The sequence below is a fragment of the Apostichopus japonicus genome, chromosome 4, assembly GCF_037975245.1.
Source record: "Apostichopus japonicus isolate 1M-3 chromosome 4, ASM3797524v1, whole genome shotgun sequence".
NCBI classification, from domain to species: Eukaryota; Metazoa; Echinodermata; class Holothuroidea; order Aspidochirotida; family Stichopodidae; genus Apostichopus; species Apostichopus japonicus.
This window is the reverse complement of record NC_092564.1, coordinates 28,382,552-28,404,596: the sequence shown is the minus strand read 5'-3', so window position 1 is coordinate 28,404,596 and position 22,045 is coordinate 28,382,552. Positions and strand designations below refer to the sequence as shown.

Below are 22,045 nucleotides of genomic sequence, written 5' to 3'. Positions count from 1 at the left end.
CACATAATCACCAAGAACAATTTAAGTCCTTATAAACTCGACTCGTCACATTATAAGGACTAACGAACTGCTTAGTCCTTATGTGGATACTCGAATCGCCACATAAGGACCAACGATCTGAGTTAGTCCTTATGTGGCGACATGCGAGATCCCCACATAAGGACTTGTGAATATAGTCGGAATTGGCGGTCATTATGTGGCAGTGTTAGGATCGAATGATTAGTAAAATGTTCTTGGCCATTATGTGGAGGTGCTATTAGTGCCACATAAGGGCTTAAATTGTTCTTGGTCATTATATATGAGGCGATAACTTTGTATTCACATAATGACTTAGGTTTACATAATTTGTTTCTGAATTTAGGTCCGGTTCGGCGTTCCATAGCTTTCCGGTAGAAATCCTGAGTCATTCTTTCTGCTCTTATTGTTATCATTTTGCATTGGTATTCAGTGGTTAGAATAAAGTTCGGATTCGGATTTTCAAGGGTGTTGTGTAGTTTATTGGTAGCTCTGCCGGGAGTTGATTCCTTAACAATATATCTGGAAATTTCCTGAACCTTTGAGGTCAATATCACATGAACCAACATACAAATTTGCATGGCGAAGATATGATTCTTTTTTTCTTCAAATTTTTGTGATATTTTTTGGACATAGCAACAATCAAGTGAAAAAGTTTGGTTTTTCTTGATAATATTATAATCCATGCGTAGAGGAAATAAATATTACTATACACAAATTCATATGAAATTATAAATGCTGCTAAGTAAAAAATCTAAATGTATCACATTTCAAAGATTAGAATGAAGATTATAAAAGGAAAGTAAAGTTGTGTTGAAGAACATTACACTGTAGTGATGATATAACTAGCCACCTAGTGTGGTACACTTTCTCGGAGTATAAGGATATATTTAGCACGGCGAAATAGGTTACACTCTAAACAATATATCCTTAGTTAGGGGATTGTATTGAGATTGGGTTTGACAATTAAGAATGTTCTTTTGTTTTCACTTTGTGCCACCAGAGGGTTCCATTAAGCTGTAAAAATGATTATTCGGAAATTTTCTTCTTCATTTCATGAAAACCACAAATAGACAGTGTACACTGTCGTGTTGAGTTCATTTTACAAAAACAACTTTCTGATTTCTGTTTTTTTTTAAAACAATAAAATACATAACAAGTCACACTAGACAATTATGGGACAACTTACAAGTAGTATATTTGCTTTTTTTTAAATGTATTCTTTCCGACATTCTTGGTGAAAATATGAAGTCACTGCACATTGACAATACTGTAATAAACGAATTTCGAGAAGGAAAATCAACAATAGTAATAATAATAATAATATAAATAGACTCAAAGGCTGTTCTAGAACTTTTATGTATTATGGTGTTAAATTCATAGAATAAAAACTATTGATAAATGGCTTCAGCAGAGTTGAATACTTCTCTCTTTTCAGTGCTGCATTGTAGGCCACCGCATTTATTATCCAATCCGGCGAAGCTAGAATTTCTGTTGTATAAGTCAGTCACGTCACAATAGGAGAGGGTGGTGGAATGGAGGGCACCCCATATGTTCGATGCTCCCTGGTGCCCCGATATTAATGTTGCCATGTCAACAACCCGGCTTGGACACGAAGATAAACAGCATTTTAGTTCTATACAGACTATAATTTACTTATATCTACCTACAAAACGTCTGTTGATTTGAAGCTACGGAAATGATGAAACCAAAAAGCTTCGTCGGGATTCGATACTCCTTGACCCCCACCAGGGCCCCATGGCCCTATTGGACCGCACGTCGACATGCATGATTCGCCCCCAGCACCCGCACTGGCGCCCCTGGCTCCAGTTTGCATTATCCTCATTCTGCATGATGTGTCCCTCAAATGTTGCTCCCAATTTGCGGCGCCCCTCCCCCTCGCCCCTCACCCCTCACCCCTCACACACTGTAAAATATCTGGCGACGCCACTGGTTGAGCTACACTTTTGTAGCACAAGTCGTGACCAGATAGCAACCTTTACACTTAATTCATAAGATACCCCATCAGTCTAGATCCTTTTAAATTTTTTTTACAACTTTTTGATAATTTACCCAACTTTACCACAAAAACAAACAAAAATCCTATAAAAGGTTTACTTAGTATTTTTTTTTATTTCCTTTGAAAAATTTAGAGGTTTATGTATAACTTCATGAAATATTTGTGTGAACATAAGTAACAGATTATGTTTGAGGTGTCTTGCCGTTTTTTCGACGTTTCCATGGGAACACTATGGTGAACGCGAATGCAGCTGAACTCACTGACACAGTATAGTCAAAATACTTAATCGGTCAAACGAAAGAGTCATATTTTTATATGCAGGTGGCCACGGCGAAGGGTAGAGATAAAGAACACAGGGCTATAAAGTACGGTAATGTTAGTTGCCAAAGTATATAATATCTTTTCAAAATGTCTTTTCATAGTTACGGTCGAAAATGAGGAGTTAATCAAACATTTTATCCAAAGTCCTCCTCCCTATAATCAAACATGATAATGTGCGTCCCTTGCATTAAACACACACCCATGCACCTGACAAGATCTTCACGAAAACAAAAGTAACCGAAACACTCACATGAAAGGTAGTCTTGCATGTATATAGAACGCCGAAATTGCAGTATAGTTTGCCATTATAGCTTAATCAAATGATGTGAGGAAAGATTGAGGAATCTAATTTGCAATTTAAAAAAATTAATATAATAAGTTAGAAAAGAGAACAGAATATAGAATAACATGATCCATCCCCTTGAATTAATTTTCATTAGGAGCAAATGTAGTAGACTGTCTTGGTTTAATTAATTACAATGTTAATGTGAACAAGACCTTGTAGAAAAGATAATGCTATAGGAACGACAAAATTCAAATGCAGTTGGGGTTTTTTTTCGTCTGATGATTAAGCATTGAGCAAATAGTAAAACTGTATTTGATTTTATGCCAGCCCAATTATAGTGCAATGTAGATAGATAAAGACTTTTTTTTTTTAATATCTCGTCTGGATTTAAATTGGAAGGAAGATCATATATTTAGCGATATTTAATATATACTGAATGCGGTCTGACTTGTACGACAGTGATTTCCTGATACTTTATCGTGCCTTTATTGACACTGCATGAATCTACCTTCGAACCAAGGTATCATCTTTATATTCCATAAACTAATCCTTCGTGTTTTTCACAGCTACATAAGCCGCTCTATATGACCGCTCTATATGACCATATATATGCTGCACATGCGCAATGGTGAAATCTAGTTGAACATGAACATAAAGTCTGTTCAAAGTATCTCTATCGAGATCCGGCTTTAGGAATCACAAATAATTTCGAGTTGGTTAGCATCATGTTTGGTCTCTACAGTAAGGCAAATATGTCACCAAAACAGAACTAGTATTGTTCGATACAGGTGACAAACGCCTAAAATGGAATTACTCCATTCCTTACCGGTTTCGAACCTCTGAACATTCAATCAGCGTCCATAGCCTAGTGATTAGGGTGTCCGCATATAAAGCGGGAGGTCCGGGTTCGAATCTTTCTTTATTTTCCAACTCATTACGGTTTCAGTTATATATATATATATATATATATATATATATATATATAGGCCTATGTAATACCAGTGCTATATAGGTGGGTCTACAACATCTTACCTAATTTATAATCTGTTGGGAATAACTTCCTTTGAGAATGACTGGTTGGATATAATCGCAACTAACTCACAGACTGTTAATTAGAACCTTAATATATATTTTAAATTACCGTGACTGTGCATTTTGCCACAATCTGCCTTGATCACTTGTTAACTGTACACGGTAGATCGCTCGCCAACCTTTAACCGGATCATGTGCATAGTATCGATTAGCTATTCACGGGACTCGTCATACTCACTCGACATAACATTGCCATGACGGTTACAGCCGATGTAAGGGGGAAATGGGGTTCACAGTGGATCAAGTTCTTTGGTTTTCGTGCACAGGCTCTGTCTTGGTTGACCTTTCCTTTAAAAGAAAGATAAGTTAGTACGTGTACTTGACTAGTCAGGGGGAAGGGTGCGATTGACTCACCTGGACACTTAAAGCCCCCCCCCCCCCATGTGCTCACGGCGAGAGCATCAGTTTAAAAGGTTTGCAAATGAAATGGATAAATAAAGGACATTCCTTTAAATTTGTGGAAGAACTACATAGCCTGGGGGAAATATTGAGACGTTATGAAACAGGTACAATGTCTCATATATACATATATATATATATATATATAATATATAATATTCAGTTAGCCTATGTTCTGAATGCCAAATATGAGTAACAAATTTCATTTTGGGACTCGCGAATACATTCTTGATGAATAGTACATGTCACCTTCTACCTTTGAACAGGTCTATAAGTCAACGATCTCAGCTCTCAGTATCGAAAGGGACCGCAACTGTACTGAATGACGTCAACGATATGTCCAAATATCTATAGGAGTTGTGGTGTCACCCTATACACCTGTCAACATTTCCAAACCTCAGAGGCGTGCCTGTATACTCACGCCACGAAGCGTGTCAAAGTAATTTGTATATCACAATGCACTGACCTGTTGGAGTTATGATGTTGCGATTTTATTGTTTTTCTTAGTAAATAACCTTTATAACAGCGACGGGGAAAGCTGCAATAACGTAAATAAATAACATTCCCTTATACACGAACAAGTTTGCATTCCTTGTTACTTCAATTAAGCGGATATATTTTTACCCTCAAACAATTTTTAAAATGTTTGAGCAGGGGCGTATCCAGGATTTTCCAATAGGGGGGGGGGGCGCCAGGCATGAATGATCGCCGTCCTGGGGGATGGGTCTAAGGGGAGGGGTGTACAATTTTTGCTTTCGAAGAAGGGCTGAAATGCAAAATGGTGTCATATGCATGGGCGGCGATCCGTACTTCCGAGTGGGGGGGGGGGGGATATGACCTTGTTGACTATCTAAGCGTAGCGCCACCATGAGTTGGCGCGAAGCGTACAAGAAAATTTTGGGATTAACAAACCCTCTAGATGGCCGGAAACGGCACTTCCCGAGGTTTCCAAGCGGCATATACCCAACTTTAAAATAGGGATGTCATGTCCGAAATATCTCATAATCAGGATCCAAAATACTTTTTTTTTTAATTTCGGGTGTTATTTTGGGAAAATTGCCCCTGTCAATCTTGTTTCAGGCGCAACGTTAGAATGTTCGAGAGCTCTTTTATATTATTCGATGAAGAAAATGGCCTCATGCAGGCTATTATAGGCCTATACACATGCAATACACAATTACACATAGTTACATTCCTAGGTACCGATTGCTAGGGCATCCAGGTGAAACGTGTATTAAGCATTACCCTGGTAACATGAGATTCTCAGCTGTTCGAGGGAACATGTACGTGTGTAGGCCTACTATAGGGCCTATATGAATACTATGAGGGTGCATATATGTACTATATCAATACCGTGGGCGCAATAATACATTTTGTTGTTATAGGGCCAATGAAGCCTACAGTCAACTATTTTTGCTTTATAAAGACGCTTTATTTGAAAAGATCGCACTGCGTTTATGGTAGGCGAGAAATTAAGCTAAAAAAGAGCCGTACATTAACGAAGATGCATAAATGTAGGCATGAAAATATTCTTATCCCTGGCACTTGGTGGGGGGGGGGGTTGATATGGCCCAGGATCGCCGCCCATGGCCATATGTGATCCATTTTTCGACCTTAATAATAAGCAACATTTCCAGTAAATATGGACACAAAATGCACAATTTAGTATGGCTGGCATGTCACTATAGTGTTTATAATGATAATACAAACACAATTACCATCTATGTTTCTAAAACTATTATGCCGCCGAACTTCGCCAGAACCTTTTTTTGGCAAACAAAAAATAAAGCATACGGGAGGGGGGCGTTGAGCGATCACCGACATCTCACATAAAGGTCGTCATCAATTTTTTTTTTTTTTTTTTTTTTGCTAAACTTTTTTTTTTTTTGGTGACGGCCAATGGGGGGGGGGGCGCGCGCCTGTTGCGCCCCCCTGGATACGCCCCTGTTGAGGATAATAATATATCCGATTAATCTCACAGCGTATCAAAATATCCAGGACTTTTAGTGACCACCATCTTTTTGCAGAGGATATAGAAATATACTGTTATAGCGGCCGCATACTACTCAACCACCCGATACTCATAGCTATAGTACAGTAACTACTGTTCATGTTACACAACCGTGCATCAGTAACTATACTGCGCTGTGTTCGTAACACGGTAACATGTGTTACAGGTGGTACAGTAATTACTGCAAAGCTGTTACACGTTTAACTAGAAGTCCGAAAGGTGAAAATGCGCGGCGGCTGGGTAACGAAGACTACCCCCTAGCCGTACGATACGGAGTGCATGGTCGGCGCTGGCACAACACGTAGCCGACACTCTGCGGCGGTTATTTCCTATCCCATCGTCATACTCATAGACTCCTTGTCCAGTCGCGCAGTTCTTTGTCTTACATGGGAACGTGTAACAGATTTGCAGTAATTACTGTGCCACCTGTAACACATGTTACCGTGTTACGAACACAGCGCAGTAGTTACTGATGCACGGTTGTGGAACATGAACAGTAGTTACTGTACTAGCTATGAGTGTCGGGTGCACCGGGTGGTTCAACTGTTAACATGCTTTAGCTTTCTTTTAGTATTCTTTCAAAGATAAAAATGTGGAACTATATAAGTATGGTTCAATGCAGGGCCGTATTTAGACATGTGGAGGCCCGTGGACAACCTTCAGTAGTGGAGGCCCACGGCACCCTAGTGATCGCCGTCCTGGGGAGGGATCTAAGGGGAGGGGTGGAATTTTTTGGAATAATTAAGGTTGTTTAGATGCAAATGGTGCAGTAATTTATAGACGTTGAGATTGATGACTTAAGATATTAGGCCAATCATGTTTGTCTGCCGACGTGTGCTTGCAATGGCAGGAAAACAACCACTTAGCTGTTTCTACCATTCACAAAGAGATACAATTGCAATTGAATATGGCTTGCGTATATGTAGATGACGTAAAACGCGCGCAATATGATTTTGATTGATGATACCACGTGTCAGCCTACATTTTCCTTATATTTTTTTTCATGAAATATGTGGAGGCCCCTTGTTGTGGAGGCCCATGGGCAACTGCCCACGTTGCCCATTCCTGGAATGGAAAATTTTCTATTGCTGAATGCCCTCAGATGCAATTTGGTGCGACAAAAGTGTACAATGGTGTTGTTAATTTACTTCTAAAAAAATGTTTCCCAGGTGTAATTTTCTAAAATATTTATAAAACAAAGTTGGGATCATCTTTCTCAAGAAATTTGATTTCTCATAGGTTATAAAATTCTTACAACCAGCCTGTAACTGCAAAATGGTGTTAAACTGTAAATCCTCATGCTCATACATTTACATAGCTCCCAACTCATGAGAAGGCAAATGCTGGTCCATGCCACGAATCGCCGTCCTGGGGGAGGGGTATAAGGGGAGGGGGTGTTCCCCTCCCCTTTTGAATTTTTTTGGAATCCTGGTGATGCCTACATGTAAAATGGTGGCACTTAGAAAGGCTTTTGTCACCCAAAATTTTCTGAGAAATATGCATTTTTTTGTGTGTAACATGAATAAATTGAATAGTAGGTGATAATTCATTCTTTCCCGTGGCATGAAGATGTTCGCTGCTCGCCCCAATGAAAAGAAATATAGGCTAATTTGAGGTTCAAATGATGCTGTAAAGGAGGTTTTATACTCTATTATGCTAAATGCTAAAGAAATGATGGTTGCTAAGTCAAAATTTGATGCAAATTTTTTTATGTATACTTGACAATTACAATGCGGTTTTTTCGGACGCTTGTGCGGGTCAGCGGGTTTGGGTGTTAGAATGCGGGTCTAATTCCCGCGAATTGCGAGTCAGTTGGGAGCTCTGCATTTAATTTTAAACCAGAAAACGAAAAGGTTTAGACTAGTCTACCACTGCTATTCCTCTCGATTTTTTTAATTTCCAATCATATGATTTAGCGGATGTTCGGAAACACTTTTTGGCTCACCTTTGGGGGGGGGGCCATGGCCCCCCTTGGATCCGCCAGTGGCCCTGGTACAATGTTGTATAGTATTCTGTTGTTTTAACATAGATTTTAGATCCATTTAAGAGGATGCCTGTATGCTATTTCCATATTATGTAAAACAAATGTGAACATATATTCATGCAGTAAAAACGTGTTTTATTGGGTAATTCAGTCATGGAAGTCTCAAGGTTTTCGGTCTTGTGAAATCAGGATCAGTGATATCAGGTCTACGTTATGACTATTCAGATCTCGGTCTTTGGCTCATTGGCAACAGTTACATAAACGCTATACTAACTTAACCCATGCATAGGCAACAGTTACATAAACGCTATACAAACTTAACCCATAGGCAACAGTTACATCCTACACGATGTCTATACAACTTAACCGATTTTCACCTATACACTTTCTTTCAAGCAAAGTAGCAGAAAAAAAACCCTAAAAAATAAGGAGTTTTCGATTTGCTTGAATGAACGATTCAACAATGGTGTTTCTTAGACGTGAAAGAAATACCATATTTTGCCAAGTGTGATATCAGTCTAAAGTAAACGAACCCATTATCCTGTTTCAATTGTGTTGAGCAATGCCACGACCGCTATGGGCGGTTTCTTGTGGTTCAATCAAGCAAATCGGACCTTTTACTGCTGTAAGTTCACGCTGATTCCAATATTCATTTCACGTTCAAGTTCAAGTCTTTTTTGACTGTACAGGGGTATACAGGATATTTATATGGAATTTGCTTTCTCCAACTTGCGAAAAGTAACTCGCTACCCTGTTGTGTATAAGCCTAGCAATATTCACAAACGGAGAGAAAACAAACATTCAAGAGTTAGCAACACTGGCTATAACGTAATCGTATCCGTGTCTAACGGCACCGCCAACGAGAAAACAGCTCCGTGGGTCCAGGGAGTTTATCATGGGAGTTTCCATGGCGTGGCTAACAAGCGAAACTGGACTGGTTACTCGACTATGGATTATTATACCTCTAATATTATTTGCCTTCATATCAGATGTTGACGCACAATGTAAGTATACAATACTGTAATATGAATCAATATATATATATTGATATATATATATATATATATATATATAGATATATATATATATATATATATTTACATATATATTGATATATATATATATATATATATATCAATATATATATCAATATATATATATCAATATATATATATATCAATATATATATATATATATATATATATATATATATATATATATATATATATATATATATATGTATATATATATAGAGAGAGAGAGAGAGAGAGAGAGATGTGTATAGAATGTTCCAAGTAGAACACGACAGAGTGCTCAATTCCGCTTTATGAAGAAGAGCGTAATGTAATTTTTTTTTTTTAATTTTTTTTAATTTTTAAATTATATATATATATTTATATATAATTCCTTTGTATGGATAGTAATTCCTTAACCACTTCAATCTATTGTAAGCCTTTACCGATATTCATATTTATTTACACTTTAATAGTTTTCACGCACATAGTCTCAAGAATTCTATGTTTTTACAGCCAATGCCTTATACTCCAACGCATTTGCTCCGACCCACGTGATAATGATCACAAGGTATCCATTTTAACTGGTTATTTCTTGAACGTCGGATAACCCCTTCACTTAATTAGACAGGGTATTTCTAGGACCGACAAATTGAACCGTCAGGGCTTATGATTAAAATACAAGTACAAAAATCCTAACACACGCATTCCGCTCGTGACTAATTACAACCACCTCATCAAATCCTTAATGAACTCTATCAAACAGGAGTTTGCTTTATTCCAAGACGATCAGTCTATAGGAGAATCGTTTGAGGTCCCCCCCCCCCCGATGTTAGTTTTTCGCCAGCCGCCCCCCCCCCCCAACCTTAGATTTCTACTCACTTCCACCAGACTCCGTTACGCGACGCAGTTTTCACTTCCGCCGTTGCGGAAAACCTCGATGCCAATAGGCCCCATATTAACCCAGGCAACGTGGTCAACATTCCCAAATGTCGACTATGAATGTGATTGTGAATGTGATTCTAGCAATCTCATTTTACAAGTTGCTAAATTAATTAATGAAAGACCTTTCAAGAGTTTTCAAAGTAACAAGTCTTTTTCATTGGCTGACACAATTTTTTTTCAAGGATGGTCCAGACAAGTTAAGTTGGATAAAGGGTTATCAGAAATAAAAGTTAATGTGCCTCATTGGGGTCCATTACCTGCTATATTATTTACTATATAGCATATATACTGATGAAATTAGGTCAAACTCACACATTTTTGTTACAAAATATGCCGATGATACCACTGCTTTCATGCAAAATTTCTAAGAGCCCTGTTGAAACTGACCAATTATATTATCGGTGTTCTGTAAATGATATAGTTCTAACAGTTAATCGCAAGAATTTTTGCTACCCCCCCCCACCCAAAAAATCAAGGAAATGTGTTTTGAAAACAGAAACATAAAACATCAAGATCTCATTCTGTCAAAATCGCAACGTATTATCATTGAGGGATCTGAGGTGGCCAGAACTGAGTAGTATACATCGATGACAGTTTGACCTTTTCTTGCCATGTATCAGAGGGATTAAGCAGAGTATATTATATATAATATCTATAGTTTGTCTTATGTTGTGTCATTCTTGAAAATGTTTTCAATACTATTTATTCTACGACATGTGATCTGTGCAGTGCCTGTCTGGTACCATTTTGTATTGAAAAAGGACAAAGAAAGAATAATGAAGCTTCTTAAATACACATCAGCTATATTTAATTTAGATTACAAATTACTATTAGAAAAAAAAACCCTAAATGCTGCTGCAAGAGCTGTGTTTACAAGAATGGCTAATAAGATTAACAGTGATCAGAATCACCCTTTGTACACTGTACTAAAAAGTTTCCGGCACAAATCGAACAGAACTCTAAGAATTCCCCACATCTTGCCAAAATACAGAACTCAAGTTTATTGAAAATCGTTTATATACGGTACCGCGCTGCTTTACACATTCAATCCGAGCCCTTGGAATGTTTGTTGCGCAGTCTGTTGTCTGTTAACGTATATTATGACTCTTCTTTAATTAATTTTATATTTATACTGGAATGAATAAATATATCAATAAATTAAAAAATAAATATTAAAGAGGGCAAATATGTAGGTGAAACAGGTTCTCGGTTCCGCTTACGTTTCAAAAATCACAGAAAATCAATCCGTTATAATTTTGAAGGATTCTCCATTTCCGAACTTTTCAATTTTCATAGACATTAAAAGGGTTAGAATAAAATGTATTTAATTGCCTCGACCTTCAAATCCTTAACTGAACGTAAAGAAAAGAAATCGATTGGATCTTTTGTATTAAGTCTTACATCACCGACCTCAACAAACTACCGTGCTTGGCACCCCTAAACAAATACCAGTTCTACAAACATATGTCATCCATTCTTCCTAATCATGGCTTCTTAAACCGCATCCTGTATAGTCGTGGTTTATTTGGTACTAATTTTTATCGATGCCACTCACACTTAACTAATGTAATACTTCCATTGTGTTACATTTCGACCACGTAACATCCAAGGGCTGGAAACTAGCTCTTCCTAATACAAGTAATAATTCCTCTCCTTGTCATGACGCCGTTAGCTATCTTATGCTCCATAACTGCCCAGTTAGTCTCACCGTTAATGCCATTAAATTATTCAACCTACTCATCAAAATAGGACATTTCCCTTCTCCATGGAAAAAAAGGCTACCGCTGTTCTCATTCCAAAACCTAGTAAATCCCATTCGAATCCAAGCATTTATAGACCGATCAGTTTACTTCCAGTATTAGGAAAAGTCTTCGAAAAAAAACCTTAATAGTTGACTTAGTCGCTTCCTCGAGAACACAAAGAAATCCTCTCCGCATCAGGCCGGATTTAGAGCTAACAAGTCCCCTTTTTGGTTTCGATGAAATCGTAACCTTTGTAGTCATGCAGGCAGATGAGTGTGTGTGTTTGTGTGATGCCTTGCTTGTAAACACGATATCTCAAGGAGGGAAGCCAATGTCATATTTGGTGAGTAGGTGGACCACATTTAGAGGAATAAGCCTTTTGTTTTTTGTGAAGGTCAAAGGGCATTTGGTGTCACCAGGGGTCAAATTGTGAAAACCTTGTAAGCACGATATCTAACGAAGGAAAGCTTGGACCAATCTCATATTTAGTATGTAGTCGTGACACGCCAAGTAGAAGAAGCCTGTTGTTTTTTGTGGAGGTCAAAGATCATTTGGAGTCACAAGAAGTCAAATTTTGGAAACTTTGTTTCATAAGCTACCGTATCTCCAGCCTACCAGCCTTGTTAAATAACATGTGCGTTACGCCTCTTAAAAATAGGAAAGGTTGTTGGCAATTGGATATTAGATGATGGGCATCCGTAGATGGTATCAGCGAACCAGCAAAGCACCGACGAAAATGGCATTGAACTAACTGTGTCGCTATTTGATCGTCACTCCGTACATATATATGAATAAATGTTTCACAAACTGATTGTACGTACAACGGTAAGGTAAAATTGGGTTCGCCGCGTTAACACAAATGTGTGGAGGACAAAATGTTTCGTGTCAGAATACCAAAACACTTAAGGTGGCCAAACATCTCCTCAATGATTTCTTAAGCCATTTCCTACATGCCATCAGTCAAATTTCGCAAAATATATCACAATTTAAGGACATTTTGAGACAAGTTTGCTGTTGTTGCTGCTAGGATTGTTGCAAAGATTTTCACTAACAACACCGGTGAGAGTGGAAGATAGATGCTATTTCAACCTTAGATTTTCAGTGCGTAGAAGATCGCTTTGATAAAGACAATGTAATGGAGTAATAGCGATATTTTTCGCACACCAATTTGCAGCTCAAAGACAAGATAAATAATTGGGAAAATGTAAGAATCGCGCAAATCGAGTAGGGGTTCAAAGTAGCAGTGATGTATGGTACTGTTTATGCTTAGGACGTGCGCACACCTAGCAACTGTATAGTACATGCCTTTTTCTATAGAGGAGCCATTATGTAACAGAAGCCAAGCTTTCTTCGTAGGTATTTTTGCAGATGTTTTATTTGTATTTGTTTGAGACACTATACAGTAGGCCTAGCTGCTTATTTACGATTTTGCCACCTGTATTATTTTGTCATCACTTCCTTTTGGTGGAAAAAAGTTTAAATTTTTTACTGCACAGAAACATAATTTTCCCATGTGCAATTACGTAGCACCATGTATCTGCCTAAGTACCATAACCTTTGTTCATGGAAAGTATTGATGTTGTAGATCTGCACTGGCGGATCCAGGACCTTTGTGTGGGAGGGGCCAAAGTGGCATTAGAGTGATATGGGGAGGGGTCTAAGGGGAGGGGGTGCCCCCCTCCCCTTTGGAAAATTTTCTATTGCTGAATGCCCTCAGATGCAATTTGGTGCGACAAAAGTGTACAATGGTGATGTTAATTTACTTCTAAAAAAATGTTTCCCAGGTGTAATTTTCTAAAATATTTATAAAACAAAGTTGGGATCATCTTTCTCAAGAAATTTGATTTCTCATAGGTTATAAAATTCTTACAACCAGCCTGTAACTGCAAAATGGTGTTAAACTGTAAATCCTCATGCTCATACATTTACATAGCTCCCAACTCTTGAGAAGGCAAATGCTGGTCCATGCCACGAATCGCCGTCCTGGGGGAGGGGTATAAGGGGAGGGGGTGTCCCCCTCCCCTTTTGAATTTTTTTGGAATCCTGGTGATGCCTACATGTAAAATGGTGGCACTTAGAAAGGCTTTTGTCACCCAAAATTTTCTGAGAAATATGCATTTTTTTGTGTGTAACATGAATAAATTGAATAGTAGGTGATAATTCATTCTTTCCCGTGGCATGAAAATGTTCGCTGCTCGCCCCAATGAAAAGAAATATAGGCTAATTTGAGGTTCAAATGATGCTGTAAAGGAGGTTTTATACTCTATTATGCTAAATGCTAAAGAAATGATGGTTGCTAAGTCAAAATTTGATGCAAATTTTTTATGTATACTTGACAATTACAATGCGGTTTTTTCGGACGCTTGTGCGGGTCAGCGGGTTTGGGTGTTAGAATGCGGGTCAGTTGGGAGCTCTGCATTTAATTTTAAACCAGAAAACGAAAAGGTTTAGACTCGTCCAGGCGCGGCGGAACGGAAAAATTATTGGGGGGGGGGGGCTAATGTGTCGAGATTATCTAAGCGGAGCGCCACCATCGGTTGGCGCGGAGCGTACAATAAAATTTTAGGTTTTTTCAAACCCCCAGATGGCCGGAAACGGCACTTCCTGAGTGTTTTATGCTGCGAATACCTAGCCCTAAAATATGGGTCTCAAGCCTGCAATTTCTCAGATTGCACGAGAAAGTCTGTAAAAACATTGTAATTTGTATATTCGATGGTGTTTTAAGAGAGTAGCTATTACTCGTAGTGTACTCGCAAAGACGTTTTTGAGTGTAGTAAGGGCAGTGGCGGAGCTAGGGGTATTGGTCGGGGGGGGGGGGCGCTTTCGACACTATCTAAGCGGAGTGCCACCACAGGTTGGCGCGGAGAGTACAGAAAATTTTTGAGTAAAGATACTCTATAGATTGCAGGAAATGACCCATTCCGGGCCTTGCTAATTTACAGATAAACGGAGAATAAATAGGTGTCATTGCCATTTTGTCGGAAAATTACACCAACAGAATATGACAAATGTCAATAGGTAGATGAGAGCGCAATAAAATAGTCAATAATCGCGAATAAGTAAAAAGTAGTGAAAAGCTGAAAAGGGTGCCAGCAGTCCCTTTGAGTCCGTCAGGGGGGGGGGGGTTGCATCCGCCCCCTGATCGTATGGACGCTCCGCTACTGAGTAAGTGGATGTTGGAGAACTGGCTGAAATGAGGCAAGTCATTGTCCTAAGACGAAGTTGTGTTGCGCTTACCGGTATAATCACACTCACTGCTTCCACTTTTCACGGGGCGTGAAGACGCGGTTGGGGTGAAAATGTGGTCTATAGCCAGGGGAAGGGCCGAGGGTCCCCCAGCATTTACTAAAATTATTACACCATGATATTGTGTACGTGTGCATCGGACAGATCGACAAGTATGCATTGAAAAATGGGCAGATGCACGTTTCGGAGCCTTGGTAAATATTGGGGGGGGGGGCTTATCATGCATTTGCTCCCTCAACTTTTGCATTGGGGGCTACAGCCCCCCCCCCCCCCCCCCCAAGCCCCCCGGTTCCGCCGCCACTGGACTAGTCTACCACTGCTATTCCTCTCGATGTTTTTAATTTCCAATCATATAATTTAGCGGATGTTCGGAAACACTTTTTGGCTCACCTTTGGGGGGGGGCCATGGCCCCCCTTGGCCCCCCCCTTGGATCCGCCAGTGTAGATCTGTACTATGGAGGTTTGAACAGCAGTCAACGTGGCGAGTAGATTATTAGTTACGGTCGCCAAATAGCTAGTACTCTTAAAAATATTTCAGTGTCGAGGCCTGAAAACCTTTAAAACATAATTTTTCATACTGGAAATCAGGGATACCTTACATACAATGTAGTCCTATATGGATTTGCCATATTGAGTACAAGAATCATGTTGCTTGTGAGGTCAAATCTGATTTGAGGTCACCAGAGGTCAAACTCTGAACACCCTTATACATGATATCTAACGATGAGAATTGTGGATACTTCTAATACTTAGTGTGTGGATGCATAAGATTGAGTACAAGACCTCTATTGTTGTTGGTGGAGGTGTGTAATGCCACGTACAGTAGATTGAGCATGCCATGGTGTAAGTGTACATCAAATATTGGTTCGGGAGTGACAGCTAATTCTGGTTAACAAGCAAAAGTGTAGTGCAATGACGTCATCGACACCTCAATGCATTATGTATTTTGGCACAATGGTCTCCGGTACAAACTGTAAGCGTATAATTATTTCCCTGGCAAATCAGATCATCACACTTCTCTCCTCCTATTTTATACGGCGGTACATTAAAAGTCTAATTCAAAAGTCTGACCTCCAACTCCTTTGAGATCAAAGCTGGAACTCAGGGCTTAAAAGGTGTATGGACGAGGTTGGTGAACCCCTTGTCCATATCTTCAACCTTTCGCTTAGTTCAGGAGTAGTACCTCAAAATTTAAAAACAGCTAAAGTCCTGCCACTATATAAATCAGGTGATGTTACAGATGTGAAAAATTATAGACCTATTTCTCTTTACCCTTTCTTTCCAAGATCATTGAAAAGTTTTTAATCGAATTTATTTTTATCTTGCCAAATATAATATACTTAGTGATAATCAATATGGGTTTCGTCCAAATCATGCAACATATATCTGGCGGTTATTGATTTAATCGACAAAGTCGCAAATGCTTTTAACAATAAACACTTTGGGGTTGGAATTGTTTTGGACTTGTCAAAGGCATGTGATACCGTAAATCATAACATCCTCTTAAGAAAACATTTCATTATGGTATTAGAGGGACTGCTTTAAGTTGGTTTTCTAGCTACCTGAGTAATAGACAACAGTTTGTAACTTTTAAGTCTAGCTCTTCCACCATGAATTCAATTACATGTGGAGTTCCCCAAGGGTCTGTTCTTGGTCCTCTAATTTTTCTCATTTATATTAATGATATTCAGGCAACTTCAACAATTCTTTCTTTCATATTATTTGACGATGACACTAATATTTTTTTCAGTCACAAAAATTTACGACATGGCTCAGCGATTGTCAACCAGGAGCTAAAAAAAGTACCTGTTTGGTTTCGGGCTAATAAATTATCTTTAAACATTGATAAAACAAACTTTATGATTTTTCGTCCTTACCAAAAAGCGATCTGTGACATAAATATAAAGATTGATAATCAGCTGATTTGTAATGTTAGCACTACTAACTTTTCCTTGGTGTGATAATTGATAATCATATGAATTGGAAGCCACATATTCATAAAGTACAAACTTATGTTGCTAGAATTGTAGGTGTCATGTATAAAATTAAATCATTTATTCCAAATAATATTCTACTCTCAATTTATAAAACTTTAATAATTCCTCATCTTCATTATTATGCTACATCCTGGGCAAACTCTTGTCCCAATAAAGTAAACTCCATCTTTCTCCTACAAAAAAGAGCTGTAAGAATAATGCATCTTTTAATGCATCTTATCGTGATCATACCTCCCATTTTTGACATTTATCATTATCAGTTGGGTATTTTTATGTTGAAGTGGTGGGAATGCTTGCTTCCAACAAAGTTTTCATCTTTTTTTCACTCCTACTAATACAATTCATGACCATAATACCAGACAACAGTCAAATTTATTTCGTGAACATACCTATTCTGCAACTTCACAACTAACTGTTAGATACACTGGTCCTAGGTTTTGGAATACCCTAGATACCCAGGTCAATAGTTCAAAATCACTTTTACATTTAAAAAAAACAACTAAAACGGTCTCTATGAAATAAGCACGTATAAAGTTTCTAGTTTGTTTTCTTATGTTTAGGTCTTTTTTTTTTTGGGGGGGGGGGTGTTTTTTGTTGGTGGCCTGGCCTTCATAAGCTCTGCTTCTGCCAGGTCTCCCCCACTTCGAATCATTTGTATATATCGATTGTTTAGTTCCTATGGAATGTATTTGTATTGTTTATTCAAATGTTATATGTTCACTTTGTTTATGTTATGGTGAAGTGGAAATATATAGTTTTCAATTTCAACTTCAGTGCTTAGTCCCCTTTTATACAGCATTTATCTCCCATACAACAAACTTAATTCCACACAATGCAGTCAGTGTGCCGAAGATTTCGCTATTTGACATATATATGCAAGTACAAGAATATCCCTATACATCATTAAGCTTCAAAGATTCTCCAGCACCCTAAGCTCCTCGTGTAGAAATAGAGGGTGAAAATTAATCCGAATAAATCAAAGCTTTAAGCATTAATCTATTCACGACTAACATCACCCCCATCAAAGAAGCTGTTTACATTAGAATTACCCTAACAAGCGAAATTATAAGAATCATATTAATGTCACTACCGGTAAAGCAAGGAGGATCAGGCTGGATAGCAGCCATCTAGTTGCGTGATTTCGGGAGAAAATTACAAATTCGTCACTCAGGAAATCTGCAATAAAGTTCATGCGGCCGTACTTTTTGGTGGATTATTTCTTTTATTAGTAATTCCAATTGACATGAAAATTAGAACCCAGTGCAAGTTGACAAATGAAGCCCCATTTGCCCTATGTTTCAGGTTAGAATACCCCTTATTTGTAAGGACTCCAGAAATAACATTATGAAAACCTTTCTCGAAGACCTTTCTTGAAAGTACTGAAAATGCAATGTGTTCGCTGCCACCCCAACAGCTTATGGCGGGCCATCAGTCTCAAATCATGGGAGATCGACTTATACCGATTTAAATCGACATATACCAGTTTCCTTCGACTTATACCAGTTTCCAGCAGCTGAAATTGACTTCTACCGATTTAAATCGACATATCTAAGTTTCATTCTACATATCATCGATTTAAATCGACATATACCAGTTTAATTCGACATATCATCGATTTAAAATCGACATATATATATACCAAATTAAATCGATGATAAGTAAAATAAATCAGTATATGTCAATTTAAATCGATGATATGTCGAATGAAACTGGTATATGTCGATTTAAATCGATGATATGTAGAATGAAACTGGTATACGTCAATTTAAATCGACATATACCAGTTAAATTCGACTTATACCAGTTTAAATCGACATATACCAATTTAAATCGATGATATGTAAAATAAATCGATGATATGTCCATTTAAATCGACATCTACCAGTTTAAATCGATGATATGTCGAATTAAATCGGTAGAAGTCAATTTCCGTGGACTTATACCAGTTTCTAGCAACTCAAATTGACATATACCTATTTAAATCGACATATCATCGATTTAGCTCATTAACATATTCCAAATCCCGATTTCGGTGATGATTGACATGTGGAGATACATCACGTGTACTGGTATAAATATAAATATATATATAAATATATAAAACTGGTATAAGTCCACGGAAATTGACTTCTACCGGTTTAGTTCGACATAGGCTATCATCGATTTAAACTGGTAGATGTCGATTTAAACGGACATATCATCGATTTATTTTACATATCATCGATTTAAATTGGAATATGTCGATTTAAACTGGTATAAGTCGAATTTAACTGGTATATGTCGATTTAAATTGACGTATACCAGTTTCATTCTACATATCATCGATTTAAATCGACATATACCAGTTTCATTCGACATATCATCGATTTAAATTGACATATACCGATTTATTTTACTTATCATCGATTTAAATCGGTATATGTCGATTTAAATCGATGATATATCGAATGAAACTGGTATATGTCGATTTAAGTCGGTAGAAGTCAATTTCAGCTGCTGGAAACTGGTATAAGTCGAAGGAAACTGGTATATGTCGATTTAAATCGGTATAAGTCGATCTCCCATGATTTGAGACTGATGGCCCGCCATAACAGCTCACAGTTTCATGCTGATGTTATACCATGTTTGTTGTTACAGTCGCGTCGAATAACACAATACCTATTCAGTACCCATAAAAGCGCCTAAGAATTCAAGGCCGATTTACAAGAATATTACACATAGCAGCAGATAATATATAGTTAGAAACTATTTCCTGTTTCTGTGGTCGTGATAACATGGCACTGATCTGTACACTAACAGATTAGTTAGTGTACAGATCAGTGTAACGTGGTCACACGGTCATATAAAGGTTGCAACACTCGGAAGTTCCGTTTTCGCGCTTCTTCGAATAGAGGGCAGACTTCTTGAACTAGTTGTAGGCTTCGGCCGCACCGTTATCCGCACACAGCTTGTGGTTTCGAAGTCAAGTTTCGCTCGTCGCGACAAACAGACTAAGTTGCAGGTCTACCGATGTGAAATATCTTGGTCACTTTTCATAGAAGTGAGCTTCTAATATTCGATGATATGAATCATGAGATGTGCAAGCCCTAACCAAATTGAGCCAAGACATTACTCTTTTTCCAAATGTGTGTGTGTGGGGGGGGGGGGGACATTGATAGTGTGTCCTCCACTCATCGAAATGTGGGGGGGGGGAGACGTGTCACCCGTCTCCCCAGGATTGACGCCCATGAACCTAGGCCTATCAAAGTTTATTCATTTTGCAAGTGGGGCATGAACTAAAACTTGCTACAAGTACCTTTCCTAGAGGTTCTGATTCTGTTTCTGATTTCACAGACATTCAGGTGTATAAATTAAAAGTCTCATGGAGGAGAGCAATGATTACAGTGGCAGTAAAATGCTTGTTGAAATTTTATCATAGCTATAGAAATTTCTAGCATATTTTGGGTCAATTGAAATGCCCTTCTAAGTTCTAGCTGGAGGTGAAAAAACTTTCATAAGCCATTTCGCGTTCCATAACCTTGTGTACTCTCGCTCATAGAGACGCTCTTTAGCTGTCGTCTGCAATGTTTTGTAAGGCCAAATGTACCTGCTAGCTAGTACTAGTAGTAAACAGTAACTTCGCGTGTCCCCTAAATTCGCGTAGTGTTATAAATATATTGCTGGACTGATACTGATAGACGCTAGTTGTTCTACAAAATTGCCACCGTGAAACAAGGAAACATATATTTTGTAATCTGCGACGTTATCTCTTATTTTACACGTTTAGCCGAATTAAACAGTAATTCAAAGCATGTTCGAACTTAGGGAAATTTTCCCTTGTTCGAGCAGTTTGACTCCCGACCTAGCCAGGCTATATTACTAGGCATAGGTTACAAGTTAGTACTAGTAGGCCTAGCCTATAATTCTTTCTTTTTAACGCGGAATTTGATCACATAGCTGAAGGATAGAACTTAACCACAAAGCTAAATCAGCGAGTTTGTCATGACTGTTATCCTTTGAAATAACATTATTGCCCTTACTGTCACGAATTTACCGTATAGGCCTAGCCCTAGTACTACTACTACTAGTAGTACAGTAGTAGGCATATGTTAAATTTAAAAGTAGCCCAGTAATAAGTAATATGAGCCTGGGACTGGGGAGGTCGAGTGGAGCACATTCGAGTTGCGAGGCATTATGTTCAAGGAATATGCAGTTGTAATTGTACATAGGCGTAGCAAGGATTGCAGAGGATCTCTGTCTACAAAATATCTTTTTGGAAAGGTTGCCATAACTTAACTAATGGGACTAGCCTAGGCTACTCTAAGTCTAAAGTAACTAATTAGGCTACACCTAAAATGAATAAATAAACACCTAGGCTAGGCCTACCAAGGTTCGGTTGGTTAGGCGTAGGACTATAGTTCCTGAGGCTAAGTTGTAAACTTCTAAAATTCTAAGTTAGCATATGCTTATTCCCTAATGTTAAATGACGGTAGGGCTAACCCTTGTCCAATTTCAATGCAACAACTTAAAAGCCAGGCCTCACTAAGGCTTTACATGGGCCTTAACTCAAATTGAATGTACATTAAGTTTGATTGGTTATCAGCTCATCATTAGTAGCTGGTAATTCTGTGTACCTTTTTTAGTTTGACGATAGCATTAATGCATGCATTAATACACATTGACTAATATACATGAAACTGCAAAACTAATTTTGCATTAAAGGCATTGAAGACTCGCCCCAAACCGTGTGTGGCCATCTGAAAAAGTTAACTTTCTGTTGCTTGCAAGTGACGTTTGTTTGTGTCGCTACAAAATGCAGACAGTAATGAAACGTGATACCTTAATTGTTATCTTTAGCTGGACCTGAGATGTCCATCGCTGTATCGTTTGTATACTGTGCTGTGGATATTGATCGCAGCTGTATGTATTGACTGTACACTAGTGTCTATTTACCGATGATAGCAAGCTGTGTGTGTATTTTCTGGTATCGATGGT

General features: G+C 38.2%; 1 protein-coding gene across 6 annotated transcripts in view; it reads left to right on the top strand.

Moving 5' to 3' along the window:
- The first annotated feature begins 8,692 nt into the window (after nucleotides 1-8,692).
- The window catches only part of LOC139967049 (uncharacterized), an 88,268-nt gene continuing 74,915 nt past the window's right edge, over nucleotides 8,693-22,045 (top strand). Inside the window, exon 1 of one of the 6 annotated variants that reach the window (XM_071970700.1) lies at nucleotides 8,693-9,132. In XM_071970700.1, coding sequence (XP_071826801.1) covers nucleotides 9,024-9,132 — 109 coding nt within the window. In that variant the 5' untranslated portion in view covers nucleotides 8,693-9,023. Of the gene's footprint in view, nucleotides 9,133-20,643; nucleotides 20,850-22,045 lie in introns of those variants that run through there. The other 5 variants (XM_071970703.1, XM_071970704.1, XM_071970705.1 and 2 more) reach the window with 5 other exon arrangements.